At 26.6% G+C, this 18312-nt stretch overlaps 4 protein-coding genes and 1 long non-coding RNA gene across 27 annotated transcripts in view; 1 reads left to right on the top strand and 4 right to left on the bottom strand.

Moving 5' to 3' along the window:
* The window catches only part of LOC105150032 (uncharacterized), a 211953-nt gene that overhangs the window by 133711 nt on the left and 59930 nt on the right, over window positions 1-18312 (top strand). The window lies entirely within an intron of this gene.
* LOC147910214 (uncharacterized) lies at window positions 1640-7557 on the bottom strand. 4 transcript variants are annotated; one of them, XM_087404289.1, is made up of 10 exons: window positions 7115-7557; window positions 5883-6002; window positions 5661-5778; window positions 5270-5531; window positions 5073-5189; window positions 4846-4936; window positions 4567-4715; window positions 2433-2565; window positions 2123-2269; window positions 1640-2007 (listed from the first exon to the last, which is right to left on the bottom strand). In XM_087404289.1, the coding sequence occupies exons 1-9, from the start codon at window positions 7256-7258 to the stop codon at window positions 2213-2215; spliced, it is 1191 nt and encodes a 396-aa protein (XP_087260415.1). In that variant the 5' UTR covers window positions 7259-7557; the 3' UTR covers window positions 1640-2007; window positions 2123-2212. The 4 variants fall into 4 exon arrangements, with proteins under 4 accessions (XP_087260415.1, XP_087260416.1, XP_087260417.1 ...); XM_087404290.1 differs by having other exon boundaries at window positions 5270-5480; XM_087404291.1 differs by lacking the exons at window positions 1640-2007; window positions 2123-2269 and having other exon boundaries at window positions 2478-2565; window positions 4266-4715.
* On the bottom strand, window positions 8102-13033 carry LOC105150029 (uncharacterized). Of its 7 annotated transcripts, XM_087404250.1 has the most exons (12): window positions 12587-13033; window positions 12221-12340; window positions 12003-12120; window positions 11615-11876; window positions 11419-11538; window positions 11197-11287; window positions 10898-11043; window positions 9272-9404; window positions 8987-9122; window positions 8704-8718; window positions 8432-8612; window positions 8102-8367 (listed from the first exon to the last, which is right to left on the bottom strand). In XM_087404250.1, exons 1-9 carry the CDS (start codon window positions 12785-12787, stop codon window positions 9066-9068), a joined length of 1248 nt encoding a protein of 415 aa, XP_087260376.1. In that variant the 5' UTR covers window positions 12788-13033; the 3' UTR covers window positions 8102-8367; window positions 8432-8612; window positions 8704-8718; window positions 8987-9065. The 7 variants fall into 7 exon arrangements, with proteins under 7 accessions (XP_087260376.1, XP_087260375.1, XP_087260374.1 ...); XM_087404249.1 differs by lacking the exon at window positions 8102-8367 and having other exon boundaries at window positions 8591-8718; XM_087404248.1 differs by lacking the exons at window positions 8102-8367; window positions 8432-8612; window positions 8704-8718 and adding an exon at window positions 8845-8921.
* Window positions 8102-18222, bottom strand: LOC147910212 (uncharacterized). 8 transcript variants are annotated; one of them, XM_087404298.1, is made up of 12 exons: window positions 18021-18222; window positions 17662-17781; window positions 17436-17553; window positions 17041-17302; window positions 16845-16964; window positions 16623-16713; window positions 16335-16480; window positions 14691-14823; window positions 14457-14596; window positions 13902-14391; window positions 8432-8612; window positions 8102-8367 (listed from the first exon to the last, which is right to left on the bottom strand). In XM_087404298.1, the coding sequence occupies exons 1-9, from the start codon at window positions 18159-18161 to the stop codon at window positions 14540-14542; spliced, it is 1188 nt and encodes a 395-aa protein (XP_087260424.1). In that variant the 5' UTR covers window positions 18162-18222; the 3' UTR covers window positions 8102-8367; window positions 8432-8612; window positions 13902-14391; window positions 14457-14539. The 8 variants fall into 8 exon arrangements, with proteins under 8 accessions (XP_087260424.1, XP_087260429.1, XP_087260425.1 ...); XM_087404303.1 differs by lacking the exon at window positions 13902-14391; XM_087404300.1 differs by lacking the exons at window positions 8102-8367; window positions 8432-8612 and adding an exon at window positions 13724-13837 and having other exon boundaries at window positions 13902-14406.
* Window positions 15419-16328, bottom strand: LOC147910213 (uncharacterized). Its single transcript, XR_015544485.1, has 2 exons — window positions 15710-16328; window positions 15419-15651 (listed from the first exon to the last, which is right to left on the bottom strand). It is a non-coding gene; the product is annotated as an uncharacterized LOC147910213 (long non-coding RNA).

Here is an 18312-nt window from a genome sequence, read left to right as displayed (position 1 = left end):
TATTTTGTTATTTTCCGCAATCTATCTTTTATAAAAGAAAAATATGTAGTAGGTTATGTAATTTCATAATTTTCTATAATGACGCAGTGAGAATAAAAAGTGCTATAATTTCGTCATCCATTTGAAATAATGACATGCTACATTGAAAACGATTATCTTTGCGGCAATTGTCAATGTTATAAGAAAATATACCTCTCATTACATTCTTATAGTTTGGGTCGGCGCAGATCGGAGTAACTTGGCGCGAGATCGTGGTTCACAATTTGACGCACTTCCAGTCAGCAAACAAATTTTTAATTGAATTAATTAAATATATCTTATAGTGCTAAAATATTAGGTACTTAGATCTTCGAAAGCAATCTTCTCTTTCAAAAGTTGTATTACATACATTATAAGCACATATTTTATTGGTTTTTTTAAAGCTAGTAATGTTTACTAGAATTAATATTATTGTAGTGTTCCTATGATAATAATGTCGATAAATGAGTAATGTACAACTTAATGTTTATATCAAACTGAAAGAAGTATATCTCAAAGTATACGTAGAAAATGTATAATGGATAATTTCAAATAAATATGTATAAATAGGACAGGATAATGTGTGCGTCGCTACACGTCAGTAGTATCAATATAAACTAAAATAATTAAATTAAAATAACTAAAATAACTAACTTCAAACATCATGATTAATATAATTGAAGGAGATACTTTAAAGAAAATCTTCATTATTTCTTACGTCAGAACATTCTTTTATACCATTTAAAGTAATGCAATCAATAAGATTCAGACGTTAGAGCACGATTATGAATTTCACGTGCAAAAAACTATCGCACGCAAGAGTGAATCGAGTACTTGTTGAAGTGTAGTATTTTAGCTGACGTGCAGTCTACTAAATATAAACATAAAGCGCGCAACGATTCTCCGCGCGCCCCGTGATCATGCCCAAACATCCGAATCGTATTAATTGCAATGACTTGGAATGATATAAAAGGATGTTCTGACGTAAGAAATAATGAAGATTTTCTTTAATGTATGTTCATTTCAACATCCAATCATGCAATTATTGTATGTGTTAAATTCTTATAAGATTCTTAGATATAATTTATTTTAGAAATGTAGTCGGTAATTTCTACTTCATAATATTGATATTTTTAAACTAGCTTAGAGATGTAAAGCTATGTAGAAAAAATTCATATGTACAAGTAAAATGTTTTTACTATCGATAGAATTAGAAATAATGTTTTATACAATAATTATATTCTCGAAGATTTACGAAACTAATAAAAGGTTTAACGAGACAACGTATGACGTGCTGTAAACAATTACGGAATTAAGTATAAACTACATAAACTACGATATTATTTATAATTATATACCCCATAATTTTTTTCAATTTTTGAAAAAGTATTAAATTATATTAGGTGTTGGAATTAATTCGTAGCGTTTTTTAATGAAAGAATGTTATTTATTTCACATGAGCATTAAAAAATACATTAATGAAAGTACTTCCCATCACTTGTAAAACGCTACGAATTAATTCCAACACCTAATATATTTCTTTTATACAAATATATAAGACAAAGTGTATTCATTTTCAGTTAACTGTATGTTAACAGCATGTTAAAAATTTTCATGAAAATTTTTGTGTGAATGAAATACATTTTAATAAATTTTATTATTCATTCAGCGTTCTCTTAAATAAATTACATCATTATTTATTAATGAAACGAGAAAAAGTAAAGTAAAAATAAATGGCGAATATAAACTTTGGCATTGTCCAGTATATTAATTTAGCTTACATAAGCCTTTGAAGAGTAACACTCCGAATTAGTAAAAGTAAAAGAATATATATGTCCCAAACTAAAGAAAGTAATATTAATCCCAGATATTCTCCGGTTGCATATTAGCGGCATATTAGCACTCATTGCATAGTAAAACCGCGTACGAATCATGGATTATCCTACTACAATGATATATATGATTTCAGCAAGTATTATACGTTAAATGCTAAAAATTAAAATATTTTTAACATTTTAATGCTGCTAATGGTATTGCATATATTTACACTTTATATAATAACATGAGATTAATGAATGAGATTTGTTTGAACATAATTACGTACCTAGAAATCCATAATGACCTTCTATTATTTAATATGTGCAAATATTACTACATTCAAGGTTCTATAACCAATTAAAACTTTTGTTTTGCATTATTTCATCGTGGTGGTATACATCACAGTAAAATATGATACTGCTGTAGTTATAAGCTGAAAAAATATGATAACTTTGTAAAGCAATCATTACGATTGTTGCAAACAGTGTTATGTAACATTATTGTCTCTTTAAATACGCATTAAATACAACAAAAACAGATAAAGTAAAATTTTTCCTAGACAATTAGTTTACTGTTCATTATAAAGTATTTATTACTGTAGAAAATCCTTCTAGAGATGTTACATAAATATAGCCAAGTGTTAGGGTATGAGTTTTCAAAGAATTTTGCATCACAAATAAAAGCAATTTTTGTATTGGTATTGGAGCTAAATACCACATTGTATTATATCTATAAATTTATAAAAATGTTAGATTTAGCATTATTAATAACATTCATATTTACTTGTGCTTACGCATTTATATTATACGTAGCTTGCATTTTTCATTCATTTAATAACAAATATACAAATATACAAGTATTGTATACATAAAATGATATTCGAAACATTACAATGTACCTGATTCTGTGTATACAAATATCGTAAATGCGTGCTTACGTGCATGCGTGCACGTTATATCCTTAAAGACTTTATTAAATGAAAATAGTAATCATAACAACAATATTATATGATTATAATTCTACACTTTCATCTATTGCTGGATTATCTCGTTGATTTCTGCTTGCATCAGCAATACAGTTCAATAGAGCACAGCTCAGATATTTAATTATAAAGAAGAACTACATAGAAACATTTTTTGCTGAAATTCTAAGCATATATGTTGGGAATGTACGTTCTCGATCCGATTTTCTAAAAGACCGATATTTTTACAAAAATAGATTATTTAATCGATTGGCCAAGGCCCGATTTTAAAGTAGATCGATTCATTTAATAAGAGATCGATCTTCAAAGTGCACGGATAGATTTTATAGATATTCAAGAGATATTCTGATATATGATTTCTTCCCTGTTGCTCACCGAGTGCTAAACAAGGATAAAATAATATCTAGATATACCTTAATCAGTTATGATTAACACTTCATCTTAGTCTCTTTTTTTCTTTTTCTTTTTACTTTTAACTATCGTGAATTTTATATTGTAACACCGTTGTCAGGTTTGATTTTCATAAGAACAGCTATTTAAAAAGTCGTATGTTTTCATGTAATTACTTTAATTGTATCTTCGTTGCATTATTAAACAAGTACATATGTTTTATATATATAATTCAAAAAATTTAATATTTTCATTTAGATCTTTATTTAAAATTAATTCTACATATGCCGTGTTTTAATGAATTCAAAATTTTAATATAATTATTGTGCCTATAACACTGTCTCTGTCTACACGTCACCATTAATCGGGCTTAATGATATCCGTAGTTACAAGTTACAACTAGTAATTATTACTGACAAAGTGTATAAATAAATTCTATTTTGTAACACCAATTGACACAGACAGTTGTAATATTGAATTTAACGGGTTTACGATATTTTACCGATTTTACGTCAGTAGTCAAGAAATACAGATGTTAGATTAAACTTAGATTTTTAAATTCAAAATTATTTTATTCAGAGACAAATCAGAATCGTGTTTTAATTTTTGTATTGTTTTTTTGAATTTATATGACGTTACTAAATAAATTTTAATTGATCAATTTCTGATTTCCGATAGATCAGTTCATCCAACTCCGATTTTTTTAATAGATCGAATTTAATCAATATGATTCAAGAATTATTAAGAGATTCAATTAATGGAGATCGCATATTCCTAATATATGTACACAAACGTGTGCACACAGCATGTACGTTCATACCTTACAAACACGTATACATATACGCGACATACAAGTGCTTGTGTAAGAGAACATGATATAAGAACGAATCACGTAAAAGAAACGTTTAAATTTATTCAGCAACTAGGAATAGAAGTATATTGTCCATTGAAATTTTTTATCAAAGATGCAAGAACTACACATTACAAATTCAAATAAATTTACTAAAAAGATTAGTAAATATAAGTCTTGCGAGTCGCAAGACTTATATTTACTTACTTAAATCTAAGCTTAAGTCGAAACGTACCAAAATTTCGTAATTATTAATAAAATAATTAATATGTGTTACCCAGATTTGCTCGTTTTAAAAATTGACTTTTATTATAGTGTTTTTGTTTTGCACACATACCAGCGGTAACTACATTTATCTTTTATAAATTTATTAAAATTTATGATTATATTTGAAAGACAAAATAGTTTAGAAATTGATAAAAAATATTATACGACATGTAAAGATTGACTTTCGTATAAATGAATAAATTTCGTTCAATGGAGATTTTAATGTATATATAATACTTACGCGGCATTAAATATTTCTGCGCTATGATCGGAAACTGTTTGTCCAACAAAATTAAATGCAAACAACGAAATAACATGACTTATTATCATAAAGATACACATTACTATTTCGGAAAATTCATTCGAAGCAACAGTTAATGAATTAAACAACTGTAAAAATATATTATATTACTATTCCTACTTCAATTTACATGTAATACACGAATTCGTAAATATAAACATTGAATTAAATGTAAGACAGAAAAAATGTAATAAGTACATACATAAATGCATTACTTACTCGAAAAAGATTGCAACTTAAAGATATTACGCAGATTATCGATAAAGTGAAATACCATTTGTTCATAATATTCATAAAAAATGTAGAAAACCTTCAATAACGAAGAAAAATTTAATTCATATCTTTGAGTTAATTAGATTTAAAAATGTAATTTTTTAAATTAAAATTAATGTGCATCATGTACAGTAAATGATAATGTTAAAAGAATAAATGAAGTAAAGACTAACTGAATAGATTTTCTATGAATATTAACAGCACGATTAATTTTCTGAAACATCACATGTGTTTTCTTATAAGCAGGAATTTGAAGCGTATGTTGAGTCACTGTTTTTTCGATTAAATTACTACAAACAATTTTTATATAATCAACAAACAACTCAACATAGATTATCTTCTTCAGCAAAATTAAAAGATAAGTACGTACCTAGCGATTTTAAAATTGGCGCAACAATGCCTGAAGAGCGCAAACGATAATGTTGCTGGTCCGAGAACGGTAAATGTCTCAATTATTAATGTTATGATTTCATATAATAAATAAATATAAAAATACTGTTCCTCGTCAATAAATAGTTCGAAATCTATTTTTACTTTATGTGGACGAGATTTGTTCATCGGTGAGACAGCGTCAAGAATAACTGGTATCAATTCAATAATTATAATAAAAAATACAACAAATATGGTGACAACTAGACATTAAAAATAATAAAATAACATACAACCTTCATAATTATCGTGAGCAGTAAAAGTTTCAAACAGACAGATACATATTAAAAATGTTATTGTGTTATTTAATATCTATTTCATAATTTACTTACAACTTGTAATTAATGACAGAAGATGATTTTCATTTTCATATTTCTCTAATATTCTAATTTCACTATTATCTTTAATTGAATTCCAGTTCAATTTTATTTGTTTTAACAAATATTTCACCTATCATTTAAACAATTAATGTTTCTGAAATTCTTCTTACTTATATAATTAAAATTCTCGGGATAAAAAAGCTCTTCCATAAAAATAAAATTACGAATACTTACTTCTTTAGAATTAAAATAATAAGAATTATACATTGTAATACATATTACGGTAATGAAAATATATGACAGTTCTTTAAAAATAAATTCGAAGTTACACGTTGTTGTTAAAAAAGTTGTAATCTGAAACACATAAGTATGGTAACAATATACCGACACTACATTATGTAGAGGAGTAGGTGGTATATTATAGTACCCTGTTTCCATTTTCTACAATAATTTAATTAATAATCAATATTTAAATTTAAAACTTAACATTTATATTTATATTAAAAAGTTATTCAATTCATTCTAGATTTAAAATTATAAAAATTCATTACTTAATATATTACACTATAGAACCGTATATTTGATAACAAATTATAGAAATCAATGCCTACGGTCTAGCTAGATCTTAAATGCTTGTATAATTCTGTGTGTATTTATATACTACATATGTAGTCCTTTGAAACGCCGAAATAATTTTTAGATCTTGATCGATGATTGAAAACAGAGGTTTACATATTATTTACAGATAATACGATCTTCTACAAAAATAGATTTAAAAAATAAGTTTTTTTTTAAAACAGTATTTGGTTACAAAGTTAATAAAAAAGTAAAATATTGCATGAATGTATGTATTAAAATTATACAAATGTATTCACATAACTTCTTCCACATATAGCTGCTTAGTACTAAAAAACTGTGTATATGTAATATAAACATATATACTATACTGTATATATGTAATATAGACTAATAATAGAACTACAATCAAGTGATAGAAAAATTATTTTGATATAAAAACATCAAAAAAGTCGACAATCAGTACGCTTAGGGGGCAACATTGTCAAACTACCATACTACCGTTTAAATTTACATAGGTTAAAATGTAATCAGTTAAATAAAATGTTAAATAACGTTATTAAAATATTAAAGAATAACACTTAAATATATATTCGTGTGATGTTTTCAAGTTTAAAATGAATAAGGAAGTATGTGTAATTAAGTGTTAAAGTGTATATTAAAAACATTGTAATATACTTGAAAATAAAAATGCGTTTTAATAACTACTATGTATTAGCGTCATTATATAAAAGCTATTAGATAAATAAATTCAATAAGAAATCATTCGATACTTAATACTGAAGATATTAAGAAGGAGGAAATATATTTGTAATGGTCATAATACCACCATCTCCTTAAATAATTATCCAAAGAAGTGTTAAGTATATGAGAAAAGAATTATGAAATACCTGGAATAAAAAAATGAAACAATATAAGCCAAGGAAGAACATAGATTGCACTTGCATAATAATCGGCGTTTGATAAGGCCATAAACCAATCGCTGTTAACAAAATCCGATAAATGTTGTAATAACGTTCGCCAGAAAAGACCATTTTACTTAGTCTACGGAATACGTGTGAATGGGATATCGCAGAATTACTGAATAACAGCGTACTGAATATTTTTCTGTTTTTCACAAACTATCTCTTGTAAAAGAAACATATGTGGTAGGTTATGTAATTTAATAATTTTCTATAATTATGCAGTGAGAACAAAAAGTGCAACAATTTCGTCGATCATTTAAAATAAAGACATGTTACATTGAAAACGATTATTTTTGCGGCAATTGTCAATGTTATAAGAAAATATACCTCTCATTACGTTCTTATACTTTGGATCGGTGCAGATCGAGGTACTTGGCGTAAGAGCATAATTCATAATACGACGCACCTCACGAACCCCCAATATACAAACAAATTTTATATTAAATCAATTGAATATATCTTATAGTGCTAAGATATTAGATACTTAGATCTTTGAAAGCAATCTTCTCTTTTGAATGTTGTATTACACGCATTATACAAATATATTTTATTGGCCTTTTTATAAAGTCAGTAATGTTTACTAGGATCGAATTGCAGGAAATACTTTCAGAAAAATCTACATTGTTATGTCAGAATTTCTTATAGATATTTTTTTATACCACTTAAAGTAATGCAATCAATAGGATTCAGACGTTCGGGCATGATTATAAGGCAAGTAGAGTTCCATTGTGCGCAAAAGTGAATTAAGTGATTGTTGAAGTGCAGTAACAACATTTTAGCAGCCTACTCAATATATAAACATAAAACACGTAACGATTCTCTCAACGTGATTGTGCTCAAATATTCCTATTGATTGAATCATTTGAAATGATATAAAAGGACGTAAGAAATAATTTCGAATTTTTTAAATATGTACTCAATATTATCATGTAATTATTATAATGTGTTAAATCCTTATAAAGTTCTTAGGTATAATTCATTTTAGAATTGCATTTCAGTAATTTCTACTTTATAATATCGATATTTTTAAATGACTTAGAAATGTAAAGTTGTACAGAAAAAAATTTATATGTGTAAGTAAAATATTTATTATCTAAAAAATTAGGGATTAGCGTTTTATAAAATAATGTTATTCTTGAAACGAAATTGTTGAAAGGTATAACGAGACAACACTTGACCTGTAAACAATTACGGAATTAAAACAAACATACATAAACTATAATATTATATATAATTACATACCTTGCAATTTTTTCCAATTTGAAAATGTATTGAATTATATATCTCTTTTTTACATAGGTATAAGAAGAGACGTAACCATTTTTTTCAGTTAATCGTATGTTAGCCGCATGTTGAAAATCCTCGTGAAAACGTTGGTGTAATGAGATACATTTTAATAAATTTTATTGTTCCTTCAGGTTCTCTTAAATAAATTACATCATTATTTATTGATGGGAGGACGAAAACGTCAAATACATGACAAAAATAAACTTTGGTGTTGTCTCGTATATTACTTTGTATTACACAACCTAGAACAGTAACACTCTGAATGAATAGAAATAAAATAATATGTCCCAAATTAAAGAAAAAATTAATTCTAGATATTCTCCCGTTGCATATTTGCACTTTTTCAGCGCTCGCTGTATAATAAACCTGCGCAGTATGAATCATAATTTATTTTGCTACAATTGATAATATATGATTTCCATATGTATATATTATATGTCAAGTGCTAAAAATTTAAATTCTATATAATAATATGAAGTTTATGATTTATTTTAGCATATAATTACGTACCTAGAAATCCTATTTTTCTATTATTAATGCAAGTATCACTACATTCAAGGTTCTACAACCAATTAAAACTTTTATTGCATTATTTTATCGTCGTGGTATATATTACAGTAAAGTATGACATTGCTGTAGTTATAAGCTAAAAAAATATTTTAATTTTTTAAAACAATCGTTAAGATTTGATTTGTTGGAATAGTTTTATTAATTTTTCGAATATGAGTTAAATATAAGAAAAATAGATAAGATTTTTTTCTAGACAATTAGTTCATGATAAAATATTTATATTACCGTAGAATATCCTTCTAAAGATAATACATAAATGTAACCAATTATTAGGATATGACTTTTCAGAGAATTTTGCATCACAAATAAAAGCAATTTTTGTATTGATAATGGAGCTAAATACCACAATGTATTATATCTATAAATTTATAAAAATATTATATTTAGCATTATTTATAATACTTTTACTTTTGCTTAGGCGTAATTAAATTAACGTAGCTTCTATTTTTACTCGTTTTAGAAGTATAACAAAATTTACAAGTATTGTATATGTAAAATATGCACTTAATCCGCGACATTATAATGTGTCCTGATGTTTATGTATGAATATTCATGAATGTGCGTATGCGCTATGTATCTAAAGATGTTATTAGAATTAAAAATCGCAATCATAACCATAACAATATATAACGATAATTCTACAATTTTATTTACTGCTGAAATATCTTATTAATTTGTATGAGCAATAATATTAAACATAAAATCTAGCAGTATTGTTCAAGTGCTGAGATATTTAATTACAAAGGCGTAGGATTCATGTCCTGCTAAAATGCTACGTACAAACGCGCGTGCGCCCTGCATGGAACATCATTCTTATCTAATATATATATATATATATATATGTATGAGCGACGCACAAGTCCAGGAGACAGCAACGTAAGAACGGATCATGTAAAAGAACCGTTCAAATGATGTTATATATACAGGGTGTTTGGAAATTAGTGATAAGTCTTTCGCACAGGGGCAGAATGGACTAAACTGAGAAGAAAAGTCCTTTACCATTTTACAATTGTCGCAATGATTAACGAGTTATTAACTTATAAAAATAGCTAAATTCGCTCAGGCTATCGCCAAATATAAGGATAGTATCCACTTCGCGCGGCGAGTCGTACGTTCGCCGTCACTACGCACATTGTTTATAAGCGGCAATTGCTGTCGCTAGACGTGCCACATCTCAGCAACTAGTCATAAAAGTATATTACCCGACCAATGAAATTTTTGATCAGAGATGTAAAAATTACAACAAATATTACAAATTCAAAACAAACTGACTAAAAACATTATTTTATATAAATCGTGCAAGGGGCTTTAAATATGAACATTATCAAATACCAAAATCCTCTTTGACCGAAAACATGTTTAATTTTTTCATTTTGTGAAATAATTAGTTGTAAATATCATTCTAGATTAACAGTGTCTCTTTAAACTTTATCAATCTAATATATATAATAAATTATTGAACACATTCAACGTCAACAAACAAAAGCGAATTCCTTGGAGTTAGGCTAATTCTGTACATTCTTCTAACTCAATATAACGGACCCATTATTATAATTATCAAGTAGAGATTTAATTTTTTCCTATAATTTAATTTCTAAATGTATCATTATTTTTGATGGACATAATAGTTAAACAATTATTGAAAAATGTCACGATATGTGGACACTGAACTATTCGTCAAATAAATGGATTCAACATTAAAAAAATAGATTATTAAAATTTATAATTATATTTGGAAGATAAAATAGATTAGAAATTATCATAATAAAAATATCACACGTGTAAACAATGACTTCGTATAAATAAATTGATTTTGTTCATAGGAAATTTTAATGTATATATGATACTTACGCGGCATTAAATACTTCTGCACTATGATCGGAAATTGTTTGTCCAACAAAATTAAATATAAATAAGGCTATAAAATGAGCTGTTACCATACCGATACACATTATTATTTCGGAAAATTCCTTTGACAGAGTTAATGCATTAAGTAGCTATAAAAATATATTGTATAACTATTCAAGTATATATTTTAATTTATATATAATATACAAATTCTACTATCAAATTAACTATAACAATTAAATTTAAAAATTAATTATAAGAAACGTAAAAAAATGTAATACGTACAAAAGTGCATTACTTACTCGAAAAAGATTGCAACTTAAAGACATTACGCTGATTATCACTAAAGGGAAATACCATTTGTTCATAATATTCATAAAAAATGTAGAAAACCTTCAATAGCGAAAAAGAATCTAATTCATATCTTTAGTTAGAGTTAATTGTATTTAAAAATGTGATTTTAAAAATTAAAATTAATGTGAGTCATGTATAATAGATAAAAAAAGAATAAATTAAAGACTAACTGAATAGATTTTCTATGAATATGAACAGCACGATTAATTCTCTGCCACATCACATGTGTTGTTTCCTGACAAACAGGAATTTGAAGCGTATGTTGAGTCACTGTTTTTTCGATTAGGTTACTGCAAACAATTTTTATATAATCAACAAACAATTAAAGATATATAATTTTCTTCATTAAAATTTAAATGCAAATACCTAGCGATTTTTAAAGTGGAGCAACAATGTCTGATGAACGTGAACGATAATGTTCCCGTTGCAAGGACGGTAAATATTCCAATTATTATTGTTATGATTTCATATATTAAATAAATATAAAAATACTGTTCCTCGTCGATAAAAAATTCAAAATCTATTTTTACTTTACGTGGTCGAGATTTATTCATCGGTGTGACAGCGTCAAGAATGACTGGCATCAATTCAATAATTATAATAAAAAATATAGCAAATGCGACGACAACTGGACATTCAAAATAAGATAATATACAATCTTGTTAATTATCATAAATAAACAATAAAAATTTCAAACAGACAGGTATATATTACAAATATTATTTTTTTTTTATCTATTTCATAATTTACTTACAACCTAAAATTAGTGACAGTAGACGATTTTCATTAGCATATTTCTCTAATATTCTAATTTCACTATTATCTTCGATTGAATTCCAGTCCAATTTTATTTGATTTAATAAATATTTCATCTATCATTTAAATAATTAATGCTTTCTTTTATTTATGTAAATGAAAAGTTTTGAGGTAAAAAGGCTCCTCCATAAAAATAAGACTATAAATAGTACTTACTCCTTTAGAATTAAAATAATAAGAGCTATAAGCTATAATATATAATATGGTAATGAAAATATATGATAGTTCTTTAAAAATAAATTCCAAGTTGCACGTTGTTGTTAAAAAAGTCATAAACTACAACACATAAGTATAGATAACAATATATCGAATTTATGTAGAGAAGAAGGTGTATGCATTAGCATATTAGAATCATAATGTAAGAACGAGCAAATAATTTCATAAGTAATCATAAGAATTCACCACTTAATAGCGGAGATACCTATTAAGCGGAGCAATATATATACAATGGTCATAATACCACCTTCTCCTCAAAGAATCATTCAAGAAATTAAGTGTGAGAAGAAAAGGATTGCAAAATACCTGAAATAAAAGAATAAAATAATATGCGCCAAGAAAGAACGCAGATTGTACTTGCATAAATGGTGTTTGATAAGGCCACAAACCAAGCGCTGTTAACATAATCCGATAAATGTTGTAATAACGTTCGCCAGAAAAGACCATTTTATTTAGTCTACGGAAAACGTGTGAATGGGATATCGCAGAATTACTGAATAACAGCATACTGAATATTTTTCTGTTTTTCGCAAACTATCTCTTGTAAAAGAAACATATGTGGTTATGTAATTTAATAATTTTCTATAATTATGCAGTAAGGACAAAAAGTGCTACAATTTCGTCGACCATTTAAAATAATGACATGCTACATTGAAAACGATTATTTTTGCGGCAATTGTCAATGTTATAAGAAAATATACCTCTCATTACGTTCTTATAGTTTGGATCGGGAGACAGATTGAGATACTTGGCGTAAGAGCATAATTCATAATACGACGCACCTCACGAACCCCCAATATACAAACTAATTTTATATTGAATCAATTGAATATACCTTATACTGCTAAGATATTAGATACTTAGATCTTCGAAAGCAATCTTCTCTTTTGAATGTTGTATTACACGCATTATACAAATATATTTTATTGACCTTTTTATAAAGTCAGTAATGTTTACTAGGATCAAATTGCAGGAGATACTTTCAGAAAAATCTACATTGTTATGTAAAAATTTCTTATATAGATATTTTTTTATATCACTTAAAGTAATGCAATCAATAGGATTCAGACGTTCGGGCATGATTATAAGGCATGTAGAGAACCATTGTGCGCAAAAGTGAATTAAGTGATTGTTGAAGTGCAGTAACAACATTTTAGCAGCCTACTCAATATATAAACATAAAACACGTAACGATTCTCTCAACGTGATTGTGCTCAAATATTTCTATTGATTGAATCATTTGAAATGATATAAAAGGACGTAAAAAATAATTTCGAATTTTTTAAATATGTACTCAACATTATCATGTAATTATTATAATGTGTTAAATCCTTATAAAGTTCTTAGGTATAATTCATTTTAGAATTGCATTTCATTTAATTTCTACTTTATAATATCGATATTTTTAAATGACTTAGAAATGTAAAGTTGTACAGAAAAAAATTTATATGTGTAAGTAAAATATTTATTATCTAAAAAATTAGGGATTAGCGTTTTATAAAATAATGTTATTCTTGAAACGAAATTGTTAAAAGGTATAACGAGACAACACTTGACCTATAAACAATTACGGAATTAAAACGAACATACATAAACTATAATATTATATATAATTACATACCTTGCAATTTTTTCCAATTTGAAAATGTATTGAATTATATATCTCTTTTTTACATAGGTATAAGAAGAGACGTAACCATTTTTTTCAGTTAATCGTATGTTAGCCGCATGTTGAAAATCCTCGTGAAAACGTTGGTGTAATGAGATACATTTTAATAAATTTTATTGTTCCTTCAGATTCTCTTAAATAAATTACATCATTATTTATTGATGGGAGGACGAAAACGTCAAATACATGACAAAAATAAACTTTGGTGTTGTCTCGTATATTACTTTGTATTACACAAACTAGAACAATAACACCCTGAATGAATAGAAATAAAATAATATGTCCCAAATTAAAGAAAAAATTAATTCTAGATATTCTCCCGTTGCATATTTGCGCTTTTTCAGCGCTCGCTGTATAATAAACCTGCGCAGTACGAATCGTGGTTTATTTTGCTACAATTGCTAATATATGATTTCCGTATGTATATATTATATGTCAAGTGCTAAAAATTTAAATTCTATATAATAATATGAAGTTTATGATTTATTTTAGCAAATAATTACGTACCTAGAAATCCTATTTTGCTGTTATTAATACGTGCAAGTATCACTACATTCAAAGTTCTACAACCAATGAAAACTTTTATTGCATTATTTTATCGTCGTGGTATATATTACAGTAAAATATGATATTGCTGTAGTTATAAGCTAAAAAAATATTTTAATTTTTTAAAACAATCGTTAAGATTTGATTTTTTGGAATAGTTTTATTAATTTTTCGAATATGGGTTATTTATATTACCGTAGAAAATCCTTCTAAAGATGATACATAAATGTAACCAGTTGTTAGAGTATGACTTTTCAGAGAATTTTGCATCACAAATAAAAGCAATTTTTGTATTGATAATGGAGCTAAATACCACATTGTATTATACCTATAAATTTATAAAAATATTACATTTAGCATTATTTATAACATTTACTTTTGCTTAGGCATGCGTGTTTAAATTAACATAGCTTCTTTTTTACTTATTTTAGAAGTATAACAAAATTTACAAGTATTGTATATGCAAAATATGCACTTGATTCGCGACATTATAATGTGTCCTGATATCTGTGTATGAATATTCATGAATGTGTGCGTATGCGCTATGTATCTAAAGATGTTATTAGAATTAAAAATCACAATCATAACCATATATGACGACATATATAATTCTACAATTTTATTTATTGCTGAAATATTTTGTTAATTTCTACTTGTCAACAATAATATCAACAATAATATTCAACATAGAATCCAGCAGTGTTTAAGTGCTGAGATATTTAATTACAAAGGCGTAGAATTCATGTTCTGTTAAAATGCTACATACAAATGCGCGTGTGCTCTGCACGGAACATCATTCTTATCTAATATACATATATATATATATATGAGCGACGCACAAGTCCAGGAGACCGCGACGTAAGAACGGATCATGTAAAAGAAATGATGTTATATATACAGAGTATTTGGAAATTAGTGATAAATTTTTCACAGAAATGGGGCAGAATGAACTAAACTGAAAAGAAAAGTCCTCTACTATTTTACAGTTGTCGCAATGGTTAACGAGTTATTAACTCATAAAAATAGCTAAATCCACCCAGCCTACCGCCAAATGTAAGGGATAGTACCCGCCCCGCGCGGCGAGTTGTGCATTCGCCGTCACGAGGCACGTTGTTTATAAGTGGCAATTGCTGTCGCTAGACATTACGTGCCACATCTCAGCACTCATAAAAGTATATTATGAATGCTGAGATGTGGCACGTAATGTGCCCGACCAATGAAATTTTTGAGAGTTGTAAAAATTACAACAAATATTACAAATTGAAAGCAAACTGACTAAAAACATTATTTCATATAAATCGTGCTTTAAATACGAACATTATCAAATACTTCTTTGATCGAAAACATGTTTAATTTTTTCATTTTGTGAAATAATTAGTTGTAAATATCATTCTAGATTAACAGTCTCTTTAAACTTTATCAATCTAATATATATAATAAATTATTTAACGCATTCAACGTCAACAAATAAAAGCGAATTCCTTGGAGTTAGGCTAATTCTATACATTTTTCTAACTCAATATAATGGACATTATTATAATTATCAAGTAGAGACTTAGTCTTTTCCTATAATTTAACTTCTAAATGTATCATTATTTTTGATGGACAATAGTTAAACAATTATTGAAAAATGTCATACATATCAATGATATGTGAACACTGAGTTATTCGTCAAATAAATGGATTAGTCAACATTAAAAAAATGGATTATTAAAATTTATAATTATATTTGGAAGACAAAGTAGGTTAGAAATTATCATAATAAAAATATCATATAAATAATGACTTCGTATAAATAAATTGATTTATTGAAAATTTTAATGTATACATGATACTTACGCGGCATTAAATACTTCTGCGCTATGATCGGAAACTGCTTGTCCAACAAAATTAGATGCAAACAAGACCATAAAATGAGCTATTACCATACCGATACACATTATTATTTCGGAAAATTCCTTTGACACAGTTAATACATTAAGTAGCTATAAAAATATATTGTATTACTATTCAAGTATATATTTTAATTTATATATAATATACGAATTCATAACTATAACAATTGAATTCAAAAATTAATTGTAAGAAACGTAAAAAATGTAATACGTACAAAAGTGCATTACTTACTCGAAAAAGATTGCAACTTAAAGACATTACGCTGATTATCACTAAAGGGAAATACCATTTGTTCATAATATTCATAAAAAATGTAGAAAACCTTCAATAGCGAAAAAGAATCTAATTCATATCTTTAGTTAGAGTTAATTGTATTTAAAAATGTGATTTTAAAAATTAAAATTAATGTGAGTCATGTATAATAGATAATAAAAGAATAAATTAAAGACTAACTGAATAGATTTTCTATGAATATGAACAGCACGATTAATTCTCTGACACATCACATGTGTTGTTTTCTGACAAGCAGGAATTTGAAGTGTATGTTGAGTCACTGTTTTTTCGATTAAGTTACTGCAAACAATTTTTATATAATGAACAAACAATTAAAGATATATAATTTTCTTCATTAAAATTCAAACGCAAATACCTAGCGATTTTAAAAGTAGCGCAACAATGTCTGATGATCGCGAACGATAATGTTCCCGTTGCAAGAATGGTAAATATTCCAATTATTATTGTTATGATTTCATATATTAAATAAATATAAAAATACTGTTCCTCGTCGATAAAAAATTCAAAATCTATTTTTACTTTACGTGGTCGAGATTTATTCATCGGTGTGACAGCGTCAAGAATGACTGGTATCAATTCAATAATTATAATAAAAAATATAGCAAATACGACGACAACTGAACATTCAAAATAACAAGATGATATACAACTTTGTTAATTATCATAAGTAAATAGTAAAAATTTCAAACAGACAGGTATATATTACAAATATTATTTATTTTTTTTTTATCTATTTCATAATTTACTTACAACCTAAAATTAGTGACAGTAGACGATTTTCATTAGCATATTTCTCTAATATTCTAATTTCACTATTATCTTCGATTGAATTCCAGTCCAATTTTATTTGTTTTAATAAATATTTCACCTATCATTTAAATAATTAATGCTTCTGAAATTTCTTTTACTTATATGAATAAAAAGTTTCGAGGTAAAAAGACTCTTCCATAAAAATAAAAGTATAAATAGTACTTACTCCTTTAGAATTAAAATAATAAGAGTTATAAGTTATAATATATATTATGGTAATGAAAATATATGATAGTTCTTTAAAAATAAATTCCAAGTTGCACGTTGTTGTCAAAAAAGTCGTAAACTACAACACATAAGTATAATAACAATATATCGAATTTATGTAGAGGAGAAGGTGTATGCATTAGCATATTAGAATCATAATGTAAGAACGAGCAAATAAGTAATCATTGGAATTCCACTTAATAGCGGAGATACCTATTAAGCGGAGCCAATATATCTACAATGATCATAATATCACCTTCTCCTCAAAGAATCATCCAAAAAAATGTTAAGTATAAAAAGAAAAGGGTTGCAAAATACCTGGAATAAAAGAATAAAATAATATGCGCCAAGGAAGAACGCAGATTGTACTTGCATAAATGGTGTTTGATAAGGCCACAAACCAAGCGCTGTTAACATAATCCGATAAATGTTGTAATAACGTTCACCAGAAAAGATCATCTTACTTAGTATACGGAATATATGCGAATGAAAATCGTGGAATTACTGAATAACAGTAGTAAATATTTTTTTATTTTTCAAAGCTATCTCTTGTAAGAGAAAAATATGTGGTAAGCTATGTAATTTAATAATTTTCTATAATTATGCAGTG

This window comes from Acromyrmex echinatior, chromosome 3, assembly GCF_024713525.1.
Source record: "Acromyrmex echinatior isolate Ae372 chromosome 3, ASM2471352v2, whole genome shotgun sequence".
NCBI lineage: Eukaryota > Metazoa > Arthropoda > Insecta > Hymenoptera > Formicidae > Acromyrmex > Acromyrmex echinatior.
This window is presented reverse-complemented; position numbering and strand designations above follow the sequence as displayed.